This window comes from Nematostella vectensis, chromosome 6, assembly GCF_932526225.1.
Source record: "Nematostella vectensis chromosome 6, jaNemVect1.1, whole genome shotgun sequence".
In the NCBI taxonomy this organism is placed as follows: Eukaryota; Metazoa; Cnidaria; class Anthozoa; order Actiniaria; family Edwardsiidae; genus Nematostella; species Nematostella vectensis.
This window is the reverse complement of record NC_064039.1, coordinates 5,730,425-5,748,174: the sequence shown is the minus strand read 5'-3', so window position 1 is coordinate 5,748,174 and position 17,750 is coordinate 5,730,425. Positions and strand designations below refer to the sequence as shown.

The 17,750-nt window shown below is 40.6% G+C and overlaps 2 protein-coding genes across 6 annotated transcripts; one reads left to right on the top strand and one right to left on the bottom strand.

The window, feature by feature from the left end:
- The first annotated feature begins 76 nt into the window (after positions 1-76).
- Positions 77-8,295, top strand: LOC5521546 (kelch domain-containing protein 2). Of its 2 annotated transcripts, none has more exons than XM_048729345.1 (13): positions 77-261; positions 351-448; positions 566-692; positions 996-1,108; positions 1,323-1,422; positions 1,653-1,727; positions 2,257-2,337; positions 2,404-2,462; positions 3,021-3,133; positions 3,539-3,608; positions 4,113-4,205; positions 5,922-5,974; positions 6,123-8,295. In XM_048729345.1, exons 1-13 carry the CDS (start codon positions 157-159, stop codon positions 6,143-6,145), a joined length of 1,110 nt encoding a protein of 369 aa, XP_048585302.1. In that variant the 5' UTR covers positions 77-156; the 3' UTR covers positions 6,146-8,295. The 2 variants fall into 2 exon arrangements, with proteins under 2 accessions (XP_048585302.1, XP_048585301.1); XM_048729344.1 differs by having other exon boundaries at positions 4,113-4,218.
- LOC5521426 (low choriolytic enzyme) lies at positions 8,287-17,461 on the bottom strand. Of its 4 annotated transcripts, none has more exons than XM_032366793.2 (10): positions 17,220-17,461; positions 12,129-12,241; positions 11,835-11,867; positions 11,620-11,745; positions 11,259-11,382; positions 10,926-11,101; positions 9,663-9,887; positions 9,436-9,598; positions 9,011-9,113; positions 8,287-8,629 (listed from the first exon to the last, which is right to left on the bottom strand). In XM_032366793.2, the coding sequence occupies exons 2-10, from the start codon at positions 12,208-12,210 to the stop codon at positions 8,543-8,545; spliced, it is 1,119 nt and encodes a 372-aa protein (XP_032222684.1). In that variant the 5' UTR covers positions 12,211-12,241; positions 17,220-17,461; the 3' UTR covers positions 8,287-8,542. The 4 variants fall into 4 exon arrangements, with proteins under 4 accessions (XP_032222684.1, XP_048585303.1, XP_032222683.1 ...); XM_048729346.1 differs by having other exon boundaries at positions 17,225-17,461; XM_032366792.2 differs by lacking the exon at positions 17,220-17,461 and adding an exon at positions 16,663-16,885.
- Positions 17,462-17,750: the final 289 nt, after the last annotated feature.

The window sequence follows — 17,750 nt, the reverse complement described above, 5'->3', positions numbered from 1 at the left end:
AGCTGTATTTTCAATCACATGACCTAACGCATTTTTTCTCCCGGCATGCAAATCAATCGTCCTTCGTTACCAGCCCTCACGGCTAGGATCTGAACTTGTTTTGATATTCGATTTCGATCATTAAGTGATTGTAAATATTATATTTTCTGTTTCTTGATGTCGTTTTTATATTCAGACTCTAGCGAGAATACGCCAGAAGAGCGAAGCGGGCATATTGCTGTTTATTATAATGGACATATTTTAGTCTGGGGTGGTTATCATGTAAGTGAAATTTTAATTTAAAATTAATGATCTTTTATTAGCTAAGCAGACCAGCTAAGCCGACCAAATAAACTTTTTATTATTTCCAGGACATCGAATGGTATCATGATGAGGATGATATTGTCATGGTGGACCGATATCTTTCAAATTATCAGTTATGGCTTTATAATCTAGAGACAAAGTCATGGTAGGTTTTTAAAGTTTTCTGTTGTATCATATATTCTATCTCTGGACAAAATTTTGACCAAAGAGTGCTTTGATCGAGTTAATTTAATTGAGGTACCACTTGTATGTACTTATCTAGGTGTGAAAAGTATGGGGACCTAGAGGATCTTATTCCTCCCCCTTTGTCTGGGAGCTGTGCTATTTGCATTGGTAACAAGATGTATCTGTTTGGTGGACACACTCCATCATCTGGAACAAGTGCTGAGGTTTGTAGAACATTTTTATGCAATTTTTAAAAAATCGAAATTTGAAATTACATTTGACACAGAAACAGTTTCCAAGATTACCTGTTTGTCTTTGGAGTTTAATTTTAATTTTTTTAAATATTTTGATGATAATATCACCAAAAACATATTATGTTTTTACTAGAGAAATATAAGTTTATTTTAGCTTGTCTTTGTGCTTGTCTTTTTTTTTACCAGAAGGGAATTTGTGTTTGCTTATTATATCATTTATTGGTTGAAGATTACTAACTGATTTGTATTATTGTTTTCATTTTTTTATGGAAGATTTTTGTATTGGACTTGAAAAGTTACATCTGGCAAAGAATTACAGATGACTTGGAAGGAGAGATTCAGCCATCGCCACGAGACAAGTTTGGCTGCTGGCAACACAATGATTGGTGGGCATTAAATTACTGAAATTATACTAAGTGTTGCTATTGTTCTTCTAGTGTCATAATTATGAAAATCCCTAGCTTAGCTTGAACTCCTTGTGTCATCATATCCTTATAATCATCATCACCAGTTTCCCAATATCATAGTTATTATCATTATATTTACCAAATAATTGCAGATTGTATTTAAATCTATGACTACCTATTTTTGTTTGTTCAGTATCGTGTACTTTGGTGGTTATGGTGTGCCTCCTTCTCTGGCATCAAGACCTCCGAACAAGGCTGGTGAATTTATCATGAATACTGTTGATAGGTTACCTGTAAGTAACACATTTTTTATTTGATTTGTTACAAATTACTCAAATATTTTGAAATTTCATCCAATTAGAAATGACATTAGAAGTCATGTATTTGAAGCTTGCTAATCCCCTGATTTTTCAAGCTTTGTTTCCCAGCAATGAGTGTAGATAAAATATAAAACAACTTATTGAGGCAGAATAAGAAAACTGCTCTCCTTCATCATTGTTTACAATTATTTGTCCCAATCCAGGATAGACGAGGCTGGAATAATTATGTGTTTATGTTGGACACAGAACAAATGAAATGGATCATCCCAGAAATAAAGGTTTGGATATTTGCCTTTAGATACCAAAAAAAACCATTTCTTCTTCTTTACTCTATGGATCCCCACAAGGCACCTATTATCTATCCTACCATCTAGTCCTACTCACCCTACCCATGATGCATTGCTTTAACAACTAGTGAGACTCAAAATGTTTGGGAAATCCTTAACTGCTGTCTGTATTTTTGTACAGCTTGTCTATTAATAGAGTCATGGGCAGCAGATGTTTTTTACATGAACAAATGGTTTGCATGTACCTAAATATGTATAAAGCATTGTATACATCGATTGCTTGATAAATGAGGATATTATACATTTTTTAAGCTTATTAATTTTACCAGTACTCAAACCCAGATACCTCCCTTCCCCTCGAAACCGCCATCCCTCCATAGCCCCCCACACACCCCCCCCCCCCCATTTTCACCCCCCACTTTTGGGACCATTTCCTGTCCATGAGAATCTTTAATGTAGATTACTCAACACTTTTCAATAAGGATATCCAGAACAACATGTTTATGTTGTGTCGTTCTAGGGTGACCCACCTTCTCCCAGGGCAGCTTTTGCCACAGCAAAGATTGCTAGCAGAGCTTACTTGTTTGGAGGGCGCTTTATGGTAAGACCACATGAATAATTACTCTATTTTCTAAATGCTGCTAGCATTCACAAAATTTCTTACTAGGACACACGACTGAATGATCTTCACTACCTTGACCTGGACAAATGGCAATGGAGTGGAAGGTAGGAGAGGGTGAAGGTGTTTTGAATGTAAGAATTATGCACTAATAGTGAAATATTCCTCCCTAGTCCATAGTCATAAAGGTATTGGGATCTCCACTCTGACCCGGGACACAACACAGGTTACATAAAGTGGGAACTGGATAGGACAGTTATGTTATGCTTGCTCGAGGGAGGGGAGGGTAAAGCCCTTGCCTTGTTGACCATATGTGAGAAGTGACAGTAGAACAACTACTTGCAATGGTTTTATTATGCCAATTCCCCAGGAAGCCATAATATATTAGCATACACAAATGACTTTGCATAGGTAGAAGTGCAACTCAAATATTTACAAAATATTGAGTTGCTTTATGTAATTGACATATTTTTATGTCAACGAACTTTTGCATTGGTGTACATGGCTTTATAGATGTATGAAATATAATGATACAATTTGACTGGGTACTATTTCAAGGCTTTAAAAGGTGGCCTCTCAAAAGTTTTTTACCAGTAATGCTTTACACTATTTTGTCCTGTGGATTACAAAAAGTTAGACTTATTTTTACTAATCTCTTTTGCCAGTCTCACAACTGCTGGTTGTGTGCCGGAGGGTAGGACTTGGCATTCCCTTACTGCTGTCAGCGATAAGCACTTGTTCCTCTATGGTGGCCTTAATAACAACAGTGATGCTTTAGGTAAATACTACTTGAATGCAGGGAGGTATAAGTTCAGGGAATATTGCATGCCTGTACCCAAGGAGAGTACAAGAGATGCGTTCGCACATCCCCCTCCCCCCCACAATGGCGGAAATTCCACTTTCAGTACATAATAGACAATAAGCAAATTCAACAAAAAGGTATTTAAGATCACTCTGGTATATTGTAAATCCAAATGTCAAACTTTTTTGTAGCTGGATTCGATAATAAATGCCCTGTGGAGATACTGCAATCCCAGATTTTTATCAGAAAACTCACCAATTTTTTTGGATTTTGCACAACCCCCCCCCCCCCCCCCCCCACCTTAAGAGAAATCCTGAGTACGGGTCTGTATTCTACTTCTTTCTGTTGGCTTGATTGTTTCTTATTTTAAATTGTTTTCAGGTGATGCCTATATTTTAGACACAGAATCTCTTGTGTGGTCACAGATTCCAACTGATGCAAGTCTTCCCAGGTATAGCTATCCTTTGCATATAATCATAATCATCATCATCATTATTTTGTGTATTTGATGCCTTTAGGATGGGAGTGGGGGTTATTGTTCTATTTTTAGGTATATAATTCTACTGACTGCTATCTCCTAGGCATTTTTCTGCTTCCACTATTCACTGCATTTCACATTAAATATTCAATTACATTTTGCGTTTAAAAGTTTTTACATTTTTCATCAAACAGTTATCACATTTTTCATTGAAATTTATTACATTTCGTGTTAAAATAACATTTTGCCTTGAAAGTTATTACATTTCATGTTAAAATTACATTTCGCGTTAAAATTACATTTTGCATTGAAGGTTATCACATTTCGCATCAAAATTACCTTCTGCATTAGTTATTACATTTTGCGGTGAACTGCCCCTCTGTTTCTTTTTCGTTTCTGACTATCGGTATTCTACCTCCTAAAAATCTCACTCTATACAGGAAAACGTACCAGAAGATTCACTTTTTGTCTTCACAGCTCCAAGACTGTTCGCATGTGGCACACCGCGTGTAACACTTCTACCCCAGGGGAGGTTGTCATCTTTGGGGGTTCTTCAAAGTCCATACTGAAGTATGAAAATCCGGTATGTCTACACCCTGCTAGCCGGCTCTCCGGAGATTCCGGATTCCCCGAATCTCCGGAAGGCCGGCTTGCAGGCTAGTCTTACCGTGCTCTATATACTTATGTTAAAGGGTGCTCATGTTCCTTCACTCTACGTCTTACCGTGCTCTATATACTTATGTAAAAGGGTGCTCATGTTCCTTCACTCTACGGCTTACCGTGCTCTATATACTTATGTAAAAGGTGCTCATGTTCCTTCACTCTACGTCTTACCGTGCTCTATATACTTATGTAAAAGGGTGCTCATGTTCCTTCACTCTACGTCTTACCGTGCTCTATATACTTATGTAAAAGGGTGCTCATGTTCCTTCACTCTACGTCTTACCGTGCTCTATATACTTATGTAAAAGGGTGTTCATGTTCCTTCACTCTACGTCTTACCGTGCTCTATATACTTATGTAAAAGGTGCTCATGTTCCTTCACTCTACGTCTTACCGTGCTCTATATACTTATGTAAAAGGTGCTCATGTTCCTTCAACCTACGTCTTACCGTGCTCTATATACTTATGTAAAAGGGTGCTCATGTTCCTTCACTCTACGTCTTACCGTGCTCTATATACTTATGTAAAAGGGTGCTCATGTTCCTTCACTCTACGTCTTACCGTGCTCTATATACTTATGTAAAAGGGTGCTCATGTCCCTTCACTCTACGTCTTACCGTGCTCTATATACTTATGTAAAAGGGTGCTCATGTTCCTTTACTCTACGTCTTACCGTGCTCTATATACTTATGTAAAAGGGTGCTCATGTTCCTTCACTCTACGTCTTACCGTGCTCTATATACTTATGTAAAAGGGTGTTCATGTTCCTTCACTCTACACTCTACATCTTACCGTGTTCTATATACTACTTATGTAAAAGGGTGCTCATGTTCCTTCACTCTACGTCTTACCGTGCTCTATATACTACTTATGTAAAAGGGTGTTCATGTTCCTTCCTTCACTCTACGTCTTACCGTGCTCTATATACTTATGTAAAAGGGTGTTCATGTTCCTTCACTCTACACTCTACATCTTACCGTGTTCTATATACTACTTATGTAAAAGGGTGCTCATGTTCCTTCACTCTACGTCTTACCGTGCTCTATATACTACTTATGTAAAAGGGTGCTCATGTTCATTCACTCTACGTCTTACCGTGCTCTATATACTACTTATGTAAAAGGGTGTTCGTGTTCCTTCACTCTACGTCTTACCGTGCTCTATATACTTATGTTATAGGTGCTCATGTTCCTTCACTCTACGTCTTACCGTGCTCTATATACTTATGTAAAAGGGTGCTCATGTTCCTTCACTCTACGTCTTACCGTGCTCTATATACTTATGTAAAAGGGTGCTCATGTTCCTTCACTCTACGTCTTACCGTGCTCTATATCCTTATGTAAAAGGGTGCTCATGTTCCTTCACTCTACGTCTTACCGTGCTCTATATACTTATGTAAAAGGGTGTTCATGTTCCTTCACTCTACGTCTTACCGTGCTCTATATACTACTTATGTAAAAGGGTGCTCATGTTCCTTCACTCTACGTCTTACCGTGCTCTATATACTACTTATGTAAAAGGATGTTCATGTTCCTTCACTCTACCACGGCCATTCATTGATCAGTTCTGAATCCACTCCTGGATACTCTAATAGGATTATTAATTCCTTCTGTTCATCGATAGTGCCATTCAAAGGAGGTTATCATTTTTCGGTTCTCGGCTCTCCCACTTTCAAGGTATGACCAACATTCAGCTTGTGCCCTTAAAATTGCCTAGGTAAAAGATAGTTAGTAGAGGAGTCTCCTAGGTAAAACATAGTTAGTAAAAGGATTGTTGTGTCCCTCGTGAAATGTTGAGAATAGTATTGTGAATTGTTTTTTTCAGACTGGCGGGAGACGCAGTACTAAAGTATTGCAGACAGATGAAGTCTATACTTAAAAACCTTCAATCACTTCCCAAACACGTCCTCAGGAGTATTCTTTCTCCTGCTAAGCTAGCGGAGCTTGGCCTTACCTGAGGGGAGAGAGACGGGATTATACAATATACTGCTGCCTGCCAAGCTATTGGTGCTTGGCCTAGCCTGAGGGGGAGAGAGACGAGATTATACACGATTCTGCTGCCTGTCAAGCTAGCGGTGCTTGGCCTAGCCTGAGTGGGGGGAGAGACGGGATTATACACGATTCTGCTGCCTGCCAAGCTAGCGGAGCTTGGCCTAGCCTGAGGGGGAGAGAGACAAGATTATACAAGATTCTGCTGCCTGTCAAGGTAGCGGAGCTTTGCCTAGCATGAGGGGGAGAGAGACGGGATTATACAAGATTCTATGCTGCCTGTCAAGCTAGCGGTGCTTGGCCTAGCCTGAGGGGGAGAGAGACGGGATTATACAAGATTCTGCTGCCTGCTAAGCTAGCGGAGCTTGGCCTAGCCTGAGGGGGAGAGAGACGGGATTATACAAGATTCTGCTGCCTGCTAAGCTAGCGGAGCTTGGCCTAGCCTGAGGGGGGGGGAGAGACGGGATTATACAAGATTCTGCTGCCTGCTAAGCTAGCGGAGCTTGGCCTAGCCTGAGGGGGGGAGAGACGGGATTATACAAGATTCTGCTGCCTGCTAAGCTAGCGGAGCTTGGCCTAGCCTGAGGGGGGAGAGACGGGATTATACAAGATTCTGCTGCCTGTCAAGCTAGCGGTGCTTGGCCTAGCCTGAGGGAGAGAGACGGGATTATACAAGATTCTGCTTCCTGTCAAGCTAGCTGAGCTTGACCTAGCCTGAGGGGGAGAGAAACGGGATTATACAAGATTCTGCTTCCTGTCAAGCTAGCGGTGCTTGGTCTGGCCTGAGGGGGAGAGAGACGGCATTATACAAGATTCTATGCTGCCTGCCAAGCTAGCGGTGCTTGGCCTAGCCTGAGGGGGGGGGGGGGGGGAGAGACGGGATTATACAAGATTCTGCTGCCTGCTAAGCTAGCGGTGCTTGGTCTAGCCTGAGGGGGAGAGAGACAGGATTATACAAGATTCTGCTGCTTGTCAAGTTAGCGGAGCTTGGCCTAGCCTGAGGGGGGGAGAGACGGGATTATACAAGATTCTGCTGCCTGCTAAGCTAGCGGAGCTTTGCCTAGCCTGAGGGGGAGAGAGACGGGATTATACAAGATTCTGCTGCCTGTCAAGCTAGCGGTGCTTGGCCTAGCCTGAGGGGGGGAGAGTCGGGATTATACAAGATTCTGCTGCCTGTCAAGCTAGCGGTGCTTGGTCTAGCCTGAGGGGGAGAGAGACAGGATTATACAAGATTCTATGCTGCCTGCCAAGCTAGCGGTGCTTGGCCTAGCCTGAGGGGGGGAGAGACGGGATTATACAAGATTCTATGCTGCCTGCCAAGCTAGCGTTGCTTGGCCTAGCCTGAGGGGGAGAGAGACAGGATTATACAAGATTCTATGCTGCCTGCCAAGCTAGCGGTGCTTGTCCTAGCCTGAGGGGGGCGGAGAGACGGGATTATACAAGATTCTATGCTGCCTGCCAAGCTAGCGGTGCTTGGCCTAGCCTGAGGGGGGGAGAGACGGGATTATACAAGATTCTGCTGCCTGCCAAGCTAGCGGTGCTTGGCCTAGCCTGAGGGGGGGGGGGGGGGAGAGACGGGATTATACAAGATTCTATGCTGCCTGCCAAGCTAGCGGTGCTTGGCCTAGCCTGAGGGGGGGGAGAGACGGGATTATACAAGATTCTATGCTGCCTGCCAAGCTAGCGGTGCTTGGCCTAGCCTGAGGGGGGGAGAGACGGGATTATACAAGATTCTGCTGCCTGTCAAACTAGCGGTGCTTGGCCTAGCCTGAGAGATCCGGATTCAAGAGAGAGATTTCAAGATTCTGCTGGCTACCAAACTCTCTTTGCTTTGCATTGTGTAAAGAAGAAGCAAGCGTTGGTACCATAGTATTTTTAATAGCATCCCGAATCCCGCGACTTTTACAATAAACAATCCCCAGCCGTTGTAACATAGCCGATTAGTACCTTTAGCTTCAAAGGCCAACGCGCAAACAATAATTAAATATAAAACAAAGTAATATTTTAAATTTGTATCTTTTTATTTAACTGATCTTTTCACATGCGTTATCTAGAGTACAAATGGACGGTTACGTCAACCAGTACGCTTTAGCAGTATAGGTTTTCGATATTTTGTCAGAAAGATAAAAAATCCCGCATCCTGCAAAGTTGAATTTGTAGAATCCCGCATCCCGTACACGAAATCAGGCAAAATCCTTTCCAGACCCTGTACTGCCTTTCAAGATGGCAGCCTACGGGTCTAGTCGTGAGCTAATGCTACAGGGTGTACGTCTTTCCTGGCTTAATCCATTTACTATAAGTGAAGGTCTTTATTATCTTGCTTCGCGGATCCTTGATAACGATCTAAGAGAAGGATCAAAACAAGTAGATTATAGGTAGGTACTTTGTTCGTTAGTTCGTCATGTGTTGTTTTGCACCCAGGATTTACTGGAGGAGGAGGGGGGGGGGGGGTGCAGTCGAGGGTATCAGAAAAATGATAGTATTTGTCGACCTTACAAAAATGACCACTATTTGGCGGTACACGTCTGCCTGCGTGTCATATATTAGTCAAGAATACATCAAGGGCTGATTAGAGGCAATGAGGTGCGGGTCCAGGGAGGCACAAACCAGTACTATCATATATACGAGGTATGACTCAGGCTTTCCCCTTTTTTTGGCCGTATTCAATTGCTGTTTTCTTCGTATCTTATTACTGTATTCTTCGTACCTTACTGCGGATCGTACCTTATCAATTTTCCAGGCGTCCAAGCTACTGCGCTGTTCAAGGCGAACCTTTAAGTGGGCGATCTCGCCGACGTATTTAAAAGCCACCAAGAAATTCTCCGTCCTCGAGGAAAAAAACAAAATAGATAATAAAACAGCACACACCGAGCACTCGAAGAAACCATGGTTTTAAATCATGCATTGCAACCTGTGCCAAAATATATCGGTATCACTGCTACTAGTAGATAGACTCTAAAGACGGCTAGAAAACCCAGAGGACTGATGAAAGCAAGTTAAGCGGAGACGGGGAAAAAAAGGATTCTTCCCTATCCGCCTACGCTTATTTCCTTTTGTTAAAATAATAGGCCTTTCACTTGTAGGTGGTTCTAAAAAGCTTCTTATGAGCCTCTTTTTATATATATTTTTTTCCACTGAACAATACTTACTTGCCCCTCTCAAAGTCATTCTCGTAGCCTCCTGACGCGATGTCCGACTCCCCTGATTTCCTCCCATCCTTACCGACCAGCTCAAAGTAAACGTAAGCGTCCGTCCCTTCTCCCTCGGGAAAGAAGCCGCCATTTGTGACGACTGTCACATCATAGTTTTCATCTAGTAAGACAAACGACATGAGCAAAACCATAAATATCTCTATTAGAGAGAAAAATATGCTTACAATCATCGTTTGCCTCTGAGCAGCCATACAATGTGTTTATACGTTTAAGGTCAAGCTTGGAAAAGTCGTTCTTGCTTCCGAGTTTCATGCCCGGGTTGTTCTTTGCAGTTATGGTGGGACTGCTTCCTTTGGCGAAGGCGTTATTGGAATAATGCATAACTGAATGCAAGTCGTACTCAGACACGACGTTTTGCGTGGAATACTTGTCGAAATTGTGGATGAATCCTAAAAAAGGGAGAGCAAGAGTTTGTTGATTCTACAATAGAAAGAAATGATGCCCTCCCTCCCCCCCCCCCCCCCCCAGGACCACCCCTAACTACGCATCTGGCAGCAGTTATATAGCATCTTGTCCAGGGCCGTACCAGAGGATGGGGCCAGTAGCGGATCTAGGGGGAGGGTTTAGGGGGTTTAAGCCCCCCTTTGGGCTGCCAGAAAGCCTTATGTATATAAAAAAAATCACCCCCTCCTCCCTTTGTCACTGAGCCAACCCCCTCTTTAGCGAAAAGCTAGATCCGCCCCTGGGGGCATGTGCCCTCCCCCCCCCCCCCCCCAATATCTTCAAAAACTATGGGAATTACCAAACGAGGCGTGTCTGCATCACACAAGCTATAGCCAGGGACCAACTGTACAGTGAGACATGCACTAACACAGGCACTAAGGGACCCTGTACAGTGTGCTATCTAACACACTGTACCATACAAGCAGACTAAGGGACCCTGTACATTGTGCTATCTAACACACTGTACTATACAAGCGGACCAAGGAACCCTGTACAGTGTGCTGTCTAACACACTGTACCATACAAGCAGACTAAGGGACCCTGTACAGTGTGCTATCTAACACACTACACTACACAAGCAGACCAAGGAACCCTGTACAGTGTGCTATCTGACACACTGTATCATACAAGCGGACCAAGGGACCCTGTACAGGTGCTGTCTAACACACTGTACCATACAAGCGGACCAAGGGACCCTGTACAGTGTGCTATCTAACACACTGTACCATACAAGCAGACCAAGGGACCCTGTACAGTGTGCTATCTAACACAATGTATCATACAAGCAGACTATGGGACCCTGTACAGTGTGCTATCTAACACACTGTACCATACAAGCTGACCAAGGGACCCTGTACAGTGTGCTATCTAACACAATAGACCACACAAGCTTGAACTAGAATCATACATGGTAGAGTATGCACTCACATATCACTGAGCTCCAACAGCTATACCTTGTTACCAAATGCGCACGAATAACGTACCTGTCCTGACCTGGCCAAGGTGCACAGCGACGTATTTATCCCTGTCCTGCCGGCATTGCTCGTGAAGAAAGCCGAGAGTGTGCATCATTTCATGAAGAACTTTTCCCTTGAACTGACAATTTTTGCCCAGTATCATATACTGCACTCCTCCCTTGCGACCGATTTCTGCGTTGCATCTGCAGACGTAAAGTTTGGGATCGTCAATACTACTACATAGAATGATACTAGATGTTGTTATTTTGCCACTGAAAACATGAGCGCGCGCAAGTTTACTACTCAAAAAGTCACGTGACCTGTAGTGCAAGTCGCCTGTTAGTTCCGGTTCCGACTCACCCAATTCCGGTCTGAATCTTTAAGTAGTCTGATTCTTTTGCGCGTGGGACAAACCGGATGCATGTTTTGGCGTTGTACTCGGCTACGGCTCGGGAAATAGCATCTTTATGAGCTGTGCTCATTCCTTGGAAGCGTAAATGAAATCAATATATGGGTATCGACTTTATGTAAAGTACCGAGAATACAGTGTCATTCCACAATTTGTAACTTGTAACTAAACTCCCTGGCAAATATGCCCCCCCCCCCCCCCCCCCCCCCCACCTTATCTAATTCCCTCCGTGGGGATAAGGATATCTCCTATTCCGCATCTTATGCGGTTACACGAGAAAATGACAAAATAAAATAAAAATAAATTCCTCACCTCCAATCACGTAAGGAATTTTAACAACCGTTTTTCCACCTTTGACTGACGATGGCCAGCGGTAATTTGAATCATCAATTGCGCCGCGCTTCAGCGCATCATTCATAACGAAGTCATCTTTAAGTTCTAAAAAAAAAACGGAAATAGAATGTTCACTACGTCATAAAAGATAATTCAGCGAGACTAAGGGAAATTTATCTCATAGACGAACTAACCTTCTTCTAATCTTTTCCACGGTGGCGCTACATCTGTGTTCCGAAAAAGTCCAACAATCAGTAAATGAATGCGCCCAGCCCGTGCTTCACCAAGAACATGCTAAGATCATGTCGAGACTCAAATAGTGTGATGCGTTCGAAAATGCAAGATCAAATTGTGATTGTAACATAACAGGCATAAATGTTATTGTTTATCAATTCTCTTCTACTCCGCATCTGTTTTACAAGGAATAAAATGAGCATTTTATTCAAAATGAGAATTTTCAAAGAAGTGACTTGTATAGACGTACCAACCTTGATAGCGGGAAGCAGGGCTGTTAAGTACACCAGGAAGCAGTGCACCCAGGACGAGCACTTTCCATACGGAGACGCACATGGTCAACAGTACCAAACCAACTGCAGAAGGACTGTTTAAAACCATTTGGTTTATAAATTGTCAAACAATAGGGATATTAGAGCATAATAACATTACATAACTCCAGCACTAAAGGGCAATCAATTTACAAGAACAAAAAAAAAAGAATTGCATCATTACAGGCTTTGCAGATGAACTGACGCTTAAATAATCGAGGGAACAATAAAATTTAAGAATATATTTTTCGAAGGGCATTCCATATGTTTTCCCAAGGGACCATTTTTACTAATTTGGTATACAAAATCAACCGTTACACCTACAGAAAAGTGACGAACAATGAGTTTGGTAAGCTTTTGACAGATTGATATGTAACATTTCTTTACTGGACTTTATAAGAAGTATAAAACTTCTGAAGATATCTTCACATAATTTTCTTTCAATAATTGAGTGGAAACAAATACGTGCTATGGCTGACTAGATTTCTTTAAACATTACGGTTCACGTTGGGCGACGAAAATTGCCCTTTTTTTCAGAAATAAGTTCTTTATATTATTATGTGACGATTCCCGATTAGAAATAGCTAAAAATGTTTTGAGTTCATAGCTTAAAAAAAAACCTTCGGGAACAAGAATAAACATCTTTACCTTTGGTGTCGAAATCTTCTAATCCTTTTAGCACGCCGCGCTAAATCCGTGAGTTTCAGAAAATTCCAATGTTACCCAGGGACTCGCGTCTACATGTGTGACTTTTAAATCTCGACATTGCTCTCTTCATTAATTGGCCTATTTTAACTGCGAAAACCTTCATAAACAATGCCTCGTAAACGATCAGACATACGGAGATCTGAAGCAGCAAATTGTGGAAGGAAATAGAAATCGAGAGACAAATTTCCAAGCCCCCAAAAGCGAGAGCTTTCTGAAAGTACACTCTTTTTTTTATAAGAACGTCTAATTTTCATTTGAGGCTGGGCCGTTCTTATGTTTTGGACATTTAAGGCTGAATAGTCTTAAATTTTAGTGTATATAAGAATATAATACTCAATGAATTATTAGGAAGAGAATTACACTAATGATCAATAGCAATAATAAGGTTGTTACTATGAACACATTTCGATTTTGCATTTTCAAAACGAATCAGGACTAAAAAAAAAAATCTGCTATCTCAGCCTCGTTCTTAGCATGTTCTTAAATTTGGTGAACTCTTAGCCTGGACGTTCTTACAAAAAAGGTTCTTATAAAAATAAAAAAAGAGTATGCGTGGATCGTGTGTGGATAGCCTCCCCCGCATGAAAACGCCTGTGTGTAGGAGTGTATGGAGTATTCGTCTTCATTTTTGCTATCGCACGAGTTTTCATTTTTGCTTTGCCAATGTTCTTTTCGTAAAAGGTTGTGATCTACTGACCTGACCGCGTGAGCTATGTCCTGTTGTGGGTCTGTTCTTTTTCTGAGATTGACACTTACGCAGAAATGATCTTTCGTTGTTGGCTGACTTGCCAGTTCTTATCAGGTGTGGAGTGTCGTAATCCCTTATTTAAAGCCCTTATTAAAAGCCCATTAAATATCCCGAAAACTTTGAAGGCGCATTTATACAGAGAAACTAAATTGCGCTAAAAAGCAGCAAACTTTTTAAATGTTGGTACCCTAAAATTCGTCCGATATTTGAACTACCGGATCTGTAGAACTATTACCTTGACTATCAGCTACATATTGACAGAGATGTCCTTGTCTTTAAGCTCGGGCTTAACAGGATTTTTGAACAATCCAATTAAAATATACAAAAATACATCAAAAAAGCGAAAAAAAAAAAATTGCCAGATGACAGCTCATGACCCCTCCATGAGTAGCGCCCTGTTTTCTTATACAAGAGTTGAGCATTTTGATTAAAAAAAAAAAACAACATTGAGGGTTTTTTAGGCATTTTTGGACGTTTTTAAGGAAAAATCAATCTTAACCCAGTTAACTTTTTTAGGCGTTTTTAACCTTTTTTCAGGCGTTTTTAGCAAATATTTGGCCAAGTTATGTGTTTTGATAATTATTAAATGCACTGCTTGAGAGAGTTTGATACCGTCATTTTAATAATAAAGTGCTAGATAAATCAAAGGCGAGATAATTTTTCTCAATAACTGTCTTCAATAACTTTGTTAATAATATTAGCCTGGGCAATATGATACATACTAGGTGGGGATACTCAAAAAGCGTTTTTTCATATGCATAAGTACTACATAAACCTTAACTAGCTTTTTTTGCATTAGCTGGCAAAAAAATAGGTAAGACCAAAAGCATTACGTAGCCACAAAAGCTAGGTGTTGTGAAAGTTTTATTTTTATTTCATTTTATGTTTTTTTTTTTCGCTCTAGCCTGATAACTACATCACGATAGTTTTAGTTCAATATGTAGGAACACACTGCTCTCTCCTTTGTTTTTGTTTTCTTTCGGTTCGAAAAACAAAGGCATTACATATTTAGTAGATAATCATTTCCATTTCTTAGAGGTTTTCCTAATCATCAGGTCTTCGATCTTTGGTCTTCGGTCTTCTGTCTTTGTTTTCCGCCAGGTCTTCGATCTTCGGTCTTCGTTTTCCGGGTCTTCGTTTTCCGAATACCCCTTACAAATCACTATGAATAAATCCCAAAGAAGTGACTACTTTACATCGCTACACTTGACCGGCTACCCATAAGACAAATTTTGTTTTCTAACTATAAAATATCTTGATCTCTCTTATTGAATGTCATGAATTTTTTACCAAGTAGATTTCAAATTATTTTGGTACTTTGGTGCTTATTTTTTGGTATTTTGGTCCTTCCTTTAGATAAGTTTTGTTTTCTTCCTAAAATAACTTTATCCTTCATTTAATGTCATTTCAATTTTATGGAACATTTTCAATGAAAAGCATTGTATTGTCTTTAAAGTGTTGCTGATCTCGATCCTTAAGAATATGTATATGCTATAATTTCAAGTCTGGATATTCTATAGCCCTCTCATTTACTTCAAAATAAAAATGTTTAAACAATATGATAGCATAAATAGATATTGTTGTTTACTTTGCACTTACATAAATGAAATAATAAATTAAATCTAAATTATATTGTTAATACAATATGGCTCATTTTGGGTGTTAAAATAAATTAACCCCTAAGTGACAGCACATTGAGGGCAGTGAACCAAAGAAATGCTTAAGATATATTTAACATTCTGACATTCTCAGTTTTCCTGAATTTTATTTTAGTGCTATTTCTGCTGCGGGGATAGTATTTTTAAGATTTTTACACTGTAAAAGATAGGACAATCAGCCCCATCTACTTAAATGTAGCACACCTCGAGTCCAACCCCAGCTCAAGAGATGATGCTACGTACCTTTCTTGCCCCAATCAGTGTTGTGATATGGCATATACAATAAAAAAACAAGATTATACATGTTTTTATTCTACTGCCCACCACATTTTTTTTGATATAATAATTATATCCAAAGGTTGTGGGCAGTAGAATGTTTGTCATACATGTCACAACACAGGGCAGAAACAAATTGCAGATCTCAGGTATCCCAGTCAACCGTCTAGTTTGCATATAAAGGACGGACCATTAGAAAAGTTATGGGGGGTGGGACTTTTCGGAGTTGCTCGGTTTTTGTTTCCTGCAAATTAGGAAGGCAAGAATTTTTTTTTCGGTTGATTGGCCTGCAGGAATTTTTTTTTTCGGAGGTCAATTTTTTTCCAAGATAATAAAATCAACATTTTTCAACAATGGCTGCTCCTAGGGTTGCCAGTGACCAAAAGAACACACTTCTTAAAGTGACAAGTGTCCGTGGATAGCTATCATTCTTTAGCACTGGAGTCCTTCTTCATCCTTTGGCTTGACAGTCTTTCTGGGTTGGTCGATTCAGATGCAACGACCTTCATGCACGAATTTTTTTTTTTTTGGGGGGGGGGGGGGGGGGGCACACAAGCTGCTCGTTCTTTTTTCATTTGATTTTTGCGTGCCAGGATTTTTTTTTATTTTGCTTTGCCCCCCCCCCTCCCCCCCCCCAATCCCTTTTCTAATGGTCCGTCACTTAGTGAGCCCTGAAAGCTCATTAGCATCACAAACCTCGCTTACGGGAAAACGTTCTATTAGGAAGATAATTACACTGATGATCAATAGCAATAATAAGGTTGTTACTATGAACACATTTCGATTCTGAATTTTTAAAACGCATCAGGACTAAAAAAGAATAAAAATCTGCTATCTCAGCCTCGGCATGTTCTTAGCATGTTCTTAAAATTTGGTGTACTCTCATCTCAGCCTGGAAGTTCTTACAAAAAAGGTTCTTATAAAAATAAAAAGAGTGCATGCGTGGATCGTGTGTGGATAGCCTCGCTCGCAGGAAAACCCCTGTGTGTAGGAGTGTATGGAGTATTCGCCTTCATTTATGCTATCGCACGAGTTTTCATTTTTGCTTTGCCAATGTTCTTTTCGTAAAAGGTTGTGATCTACTGACCTGACCGCGTGAGCTCTGTCTTGTTGTGGGTCTGTTCTTTTTCTGAGATTGACACTTACGCAGAAATTACCCTTCTTGGTTGGCTGACGCGCCAGTTCTTATTAGGTGTGGAGTGTCGTAATCCCTTTTTTAAAGCTCTCATTAAAAGCCCATTAATATTCCGAAAACTTTGCAGGCGCAAAATTACAGGAATATAATTACAGGAAGATTTATACAGGAAAGTAATTACACTAATGATCAATAGCAATAATAAGGTTGTTATAATAAGGTTGTTACTATGAACACAATTCAATTCTGCATTTTCAAAACGCATCTGGACTAAAAAATCTGCTATCTCAGCCTCGTTCTTAGCATGTTCTTAAATTTGGTGAACTCTCAGTCTGGACGTTCTCATAAAAAAGGTTCTTATAAAAAAAGAGTACATGCGTGGATCGTGTGTGTATAGCCTCCCTCGTAGGAAAACCCCCGTGTGCAGGAGTGTATGGAGTGTTCGTCTTCATTTCTGCTATCGCACGAGTTTACATTTTTCCTTTCATAAAAGGTTGTGATCTACTGACCTGACCTGATTGACGCTTACGCAGGAATGATCCTTCGTGGTTGACTGACGCGCAAGTTCTTTGGTGTGGAGTGTCGTAATCCCTTATTGAAAGCCCTTATTAAAAGCCCTTATTAAAAGACCATAAAATATCCCGAATACTTTGAAGGCGCATTATTAAATTGCGCTAAAAAGCAGCAAACTTTTTAAAGTTGGCCACCCAGAATTCGTCCGATCTTAGAACTACCGGATCTGAAGAACTATTACCTTGACTATCAGCTACATATTGACAGAGGCATCCTTGTCTTTAAGCTCGGGCTTAACAGGATTTTTGAACAATCTCTTTAAAAGTCCAATTAAAATATACCAAAATACATCAGAATAGCAAAAAAAAATGCAAGATAACAGGTCTTAAAGCTGAAAACAGCTCAAGAACGATGTTTTCTTAGTTGAGCATTTTGATTTTAAAAAAACAATGAGGCAAAAAGCAGGCCTACCCCGGGTCCTAAAGTCGCCATTTTTTACAAAAAAACTACAGGGCGACTTCGACTCG

What these genes read in the sequence shown, in the direction of transcription:
- LOC5521546 (XM_048729344.1), top strand. Translation starts at nt 157, where the DNA reads ATGTCGTTTTTATATTCAGACTCTAGCGAGAATACGCCAGAAGAGCGA. An exon ending in GGATCATCCCAGAAATAAAG is followed by an intron (nt 1,728 to 2,256) that starts GTTTGGATATTT and finishes GTGTCGTTCTAG; the next exon opens with GGTGACCCACCTTCTCCCAG. An exon ending in ACTGATGCAAGTCTTCCCAG is followed by an intron (nt 3,609 to 4,112) that starts GTATAGCTATCC and finishes TTGTCTTCACAG; the next exon opens with CTCCAAGACTGTTCGCATGT.
- LOC5521426 (XM_001641157.3), bottom strand. Translation starts at nt 12,255, where the DNA reads ATGGTTTTAAACAGTCCTTCTGCAGTTGGTTTGGTACTGTTGACCATG. An exon ending in AATTCCTTACGTGATTGGAG is followed by an intron (nt 11,383 to 11,619) that starts GTGAGGAATTTA and finishes TACGCTTCCAAG; the next exon opens with GAATGAGCACAGCTCATAAA. An exon ending in AATGACTTTGAGAGGGGCAA is followed by an intron (nt 9,114 to 9,435) that starts GTAAGTATTGTT and finishes TTTTTCCTCGAG; the next exon opens with GACGGAGAATTTCTTGGTGG.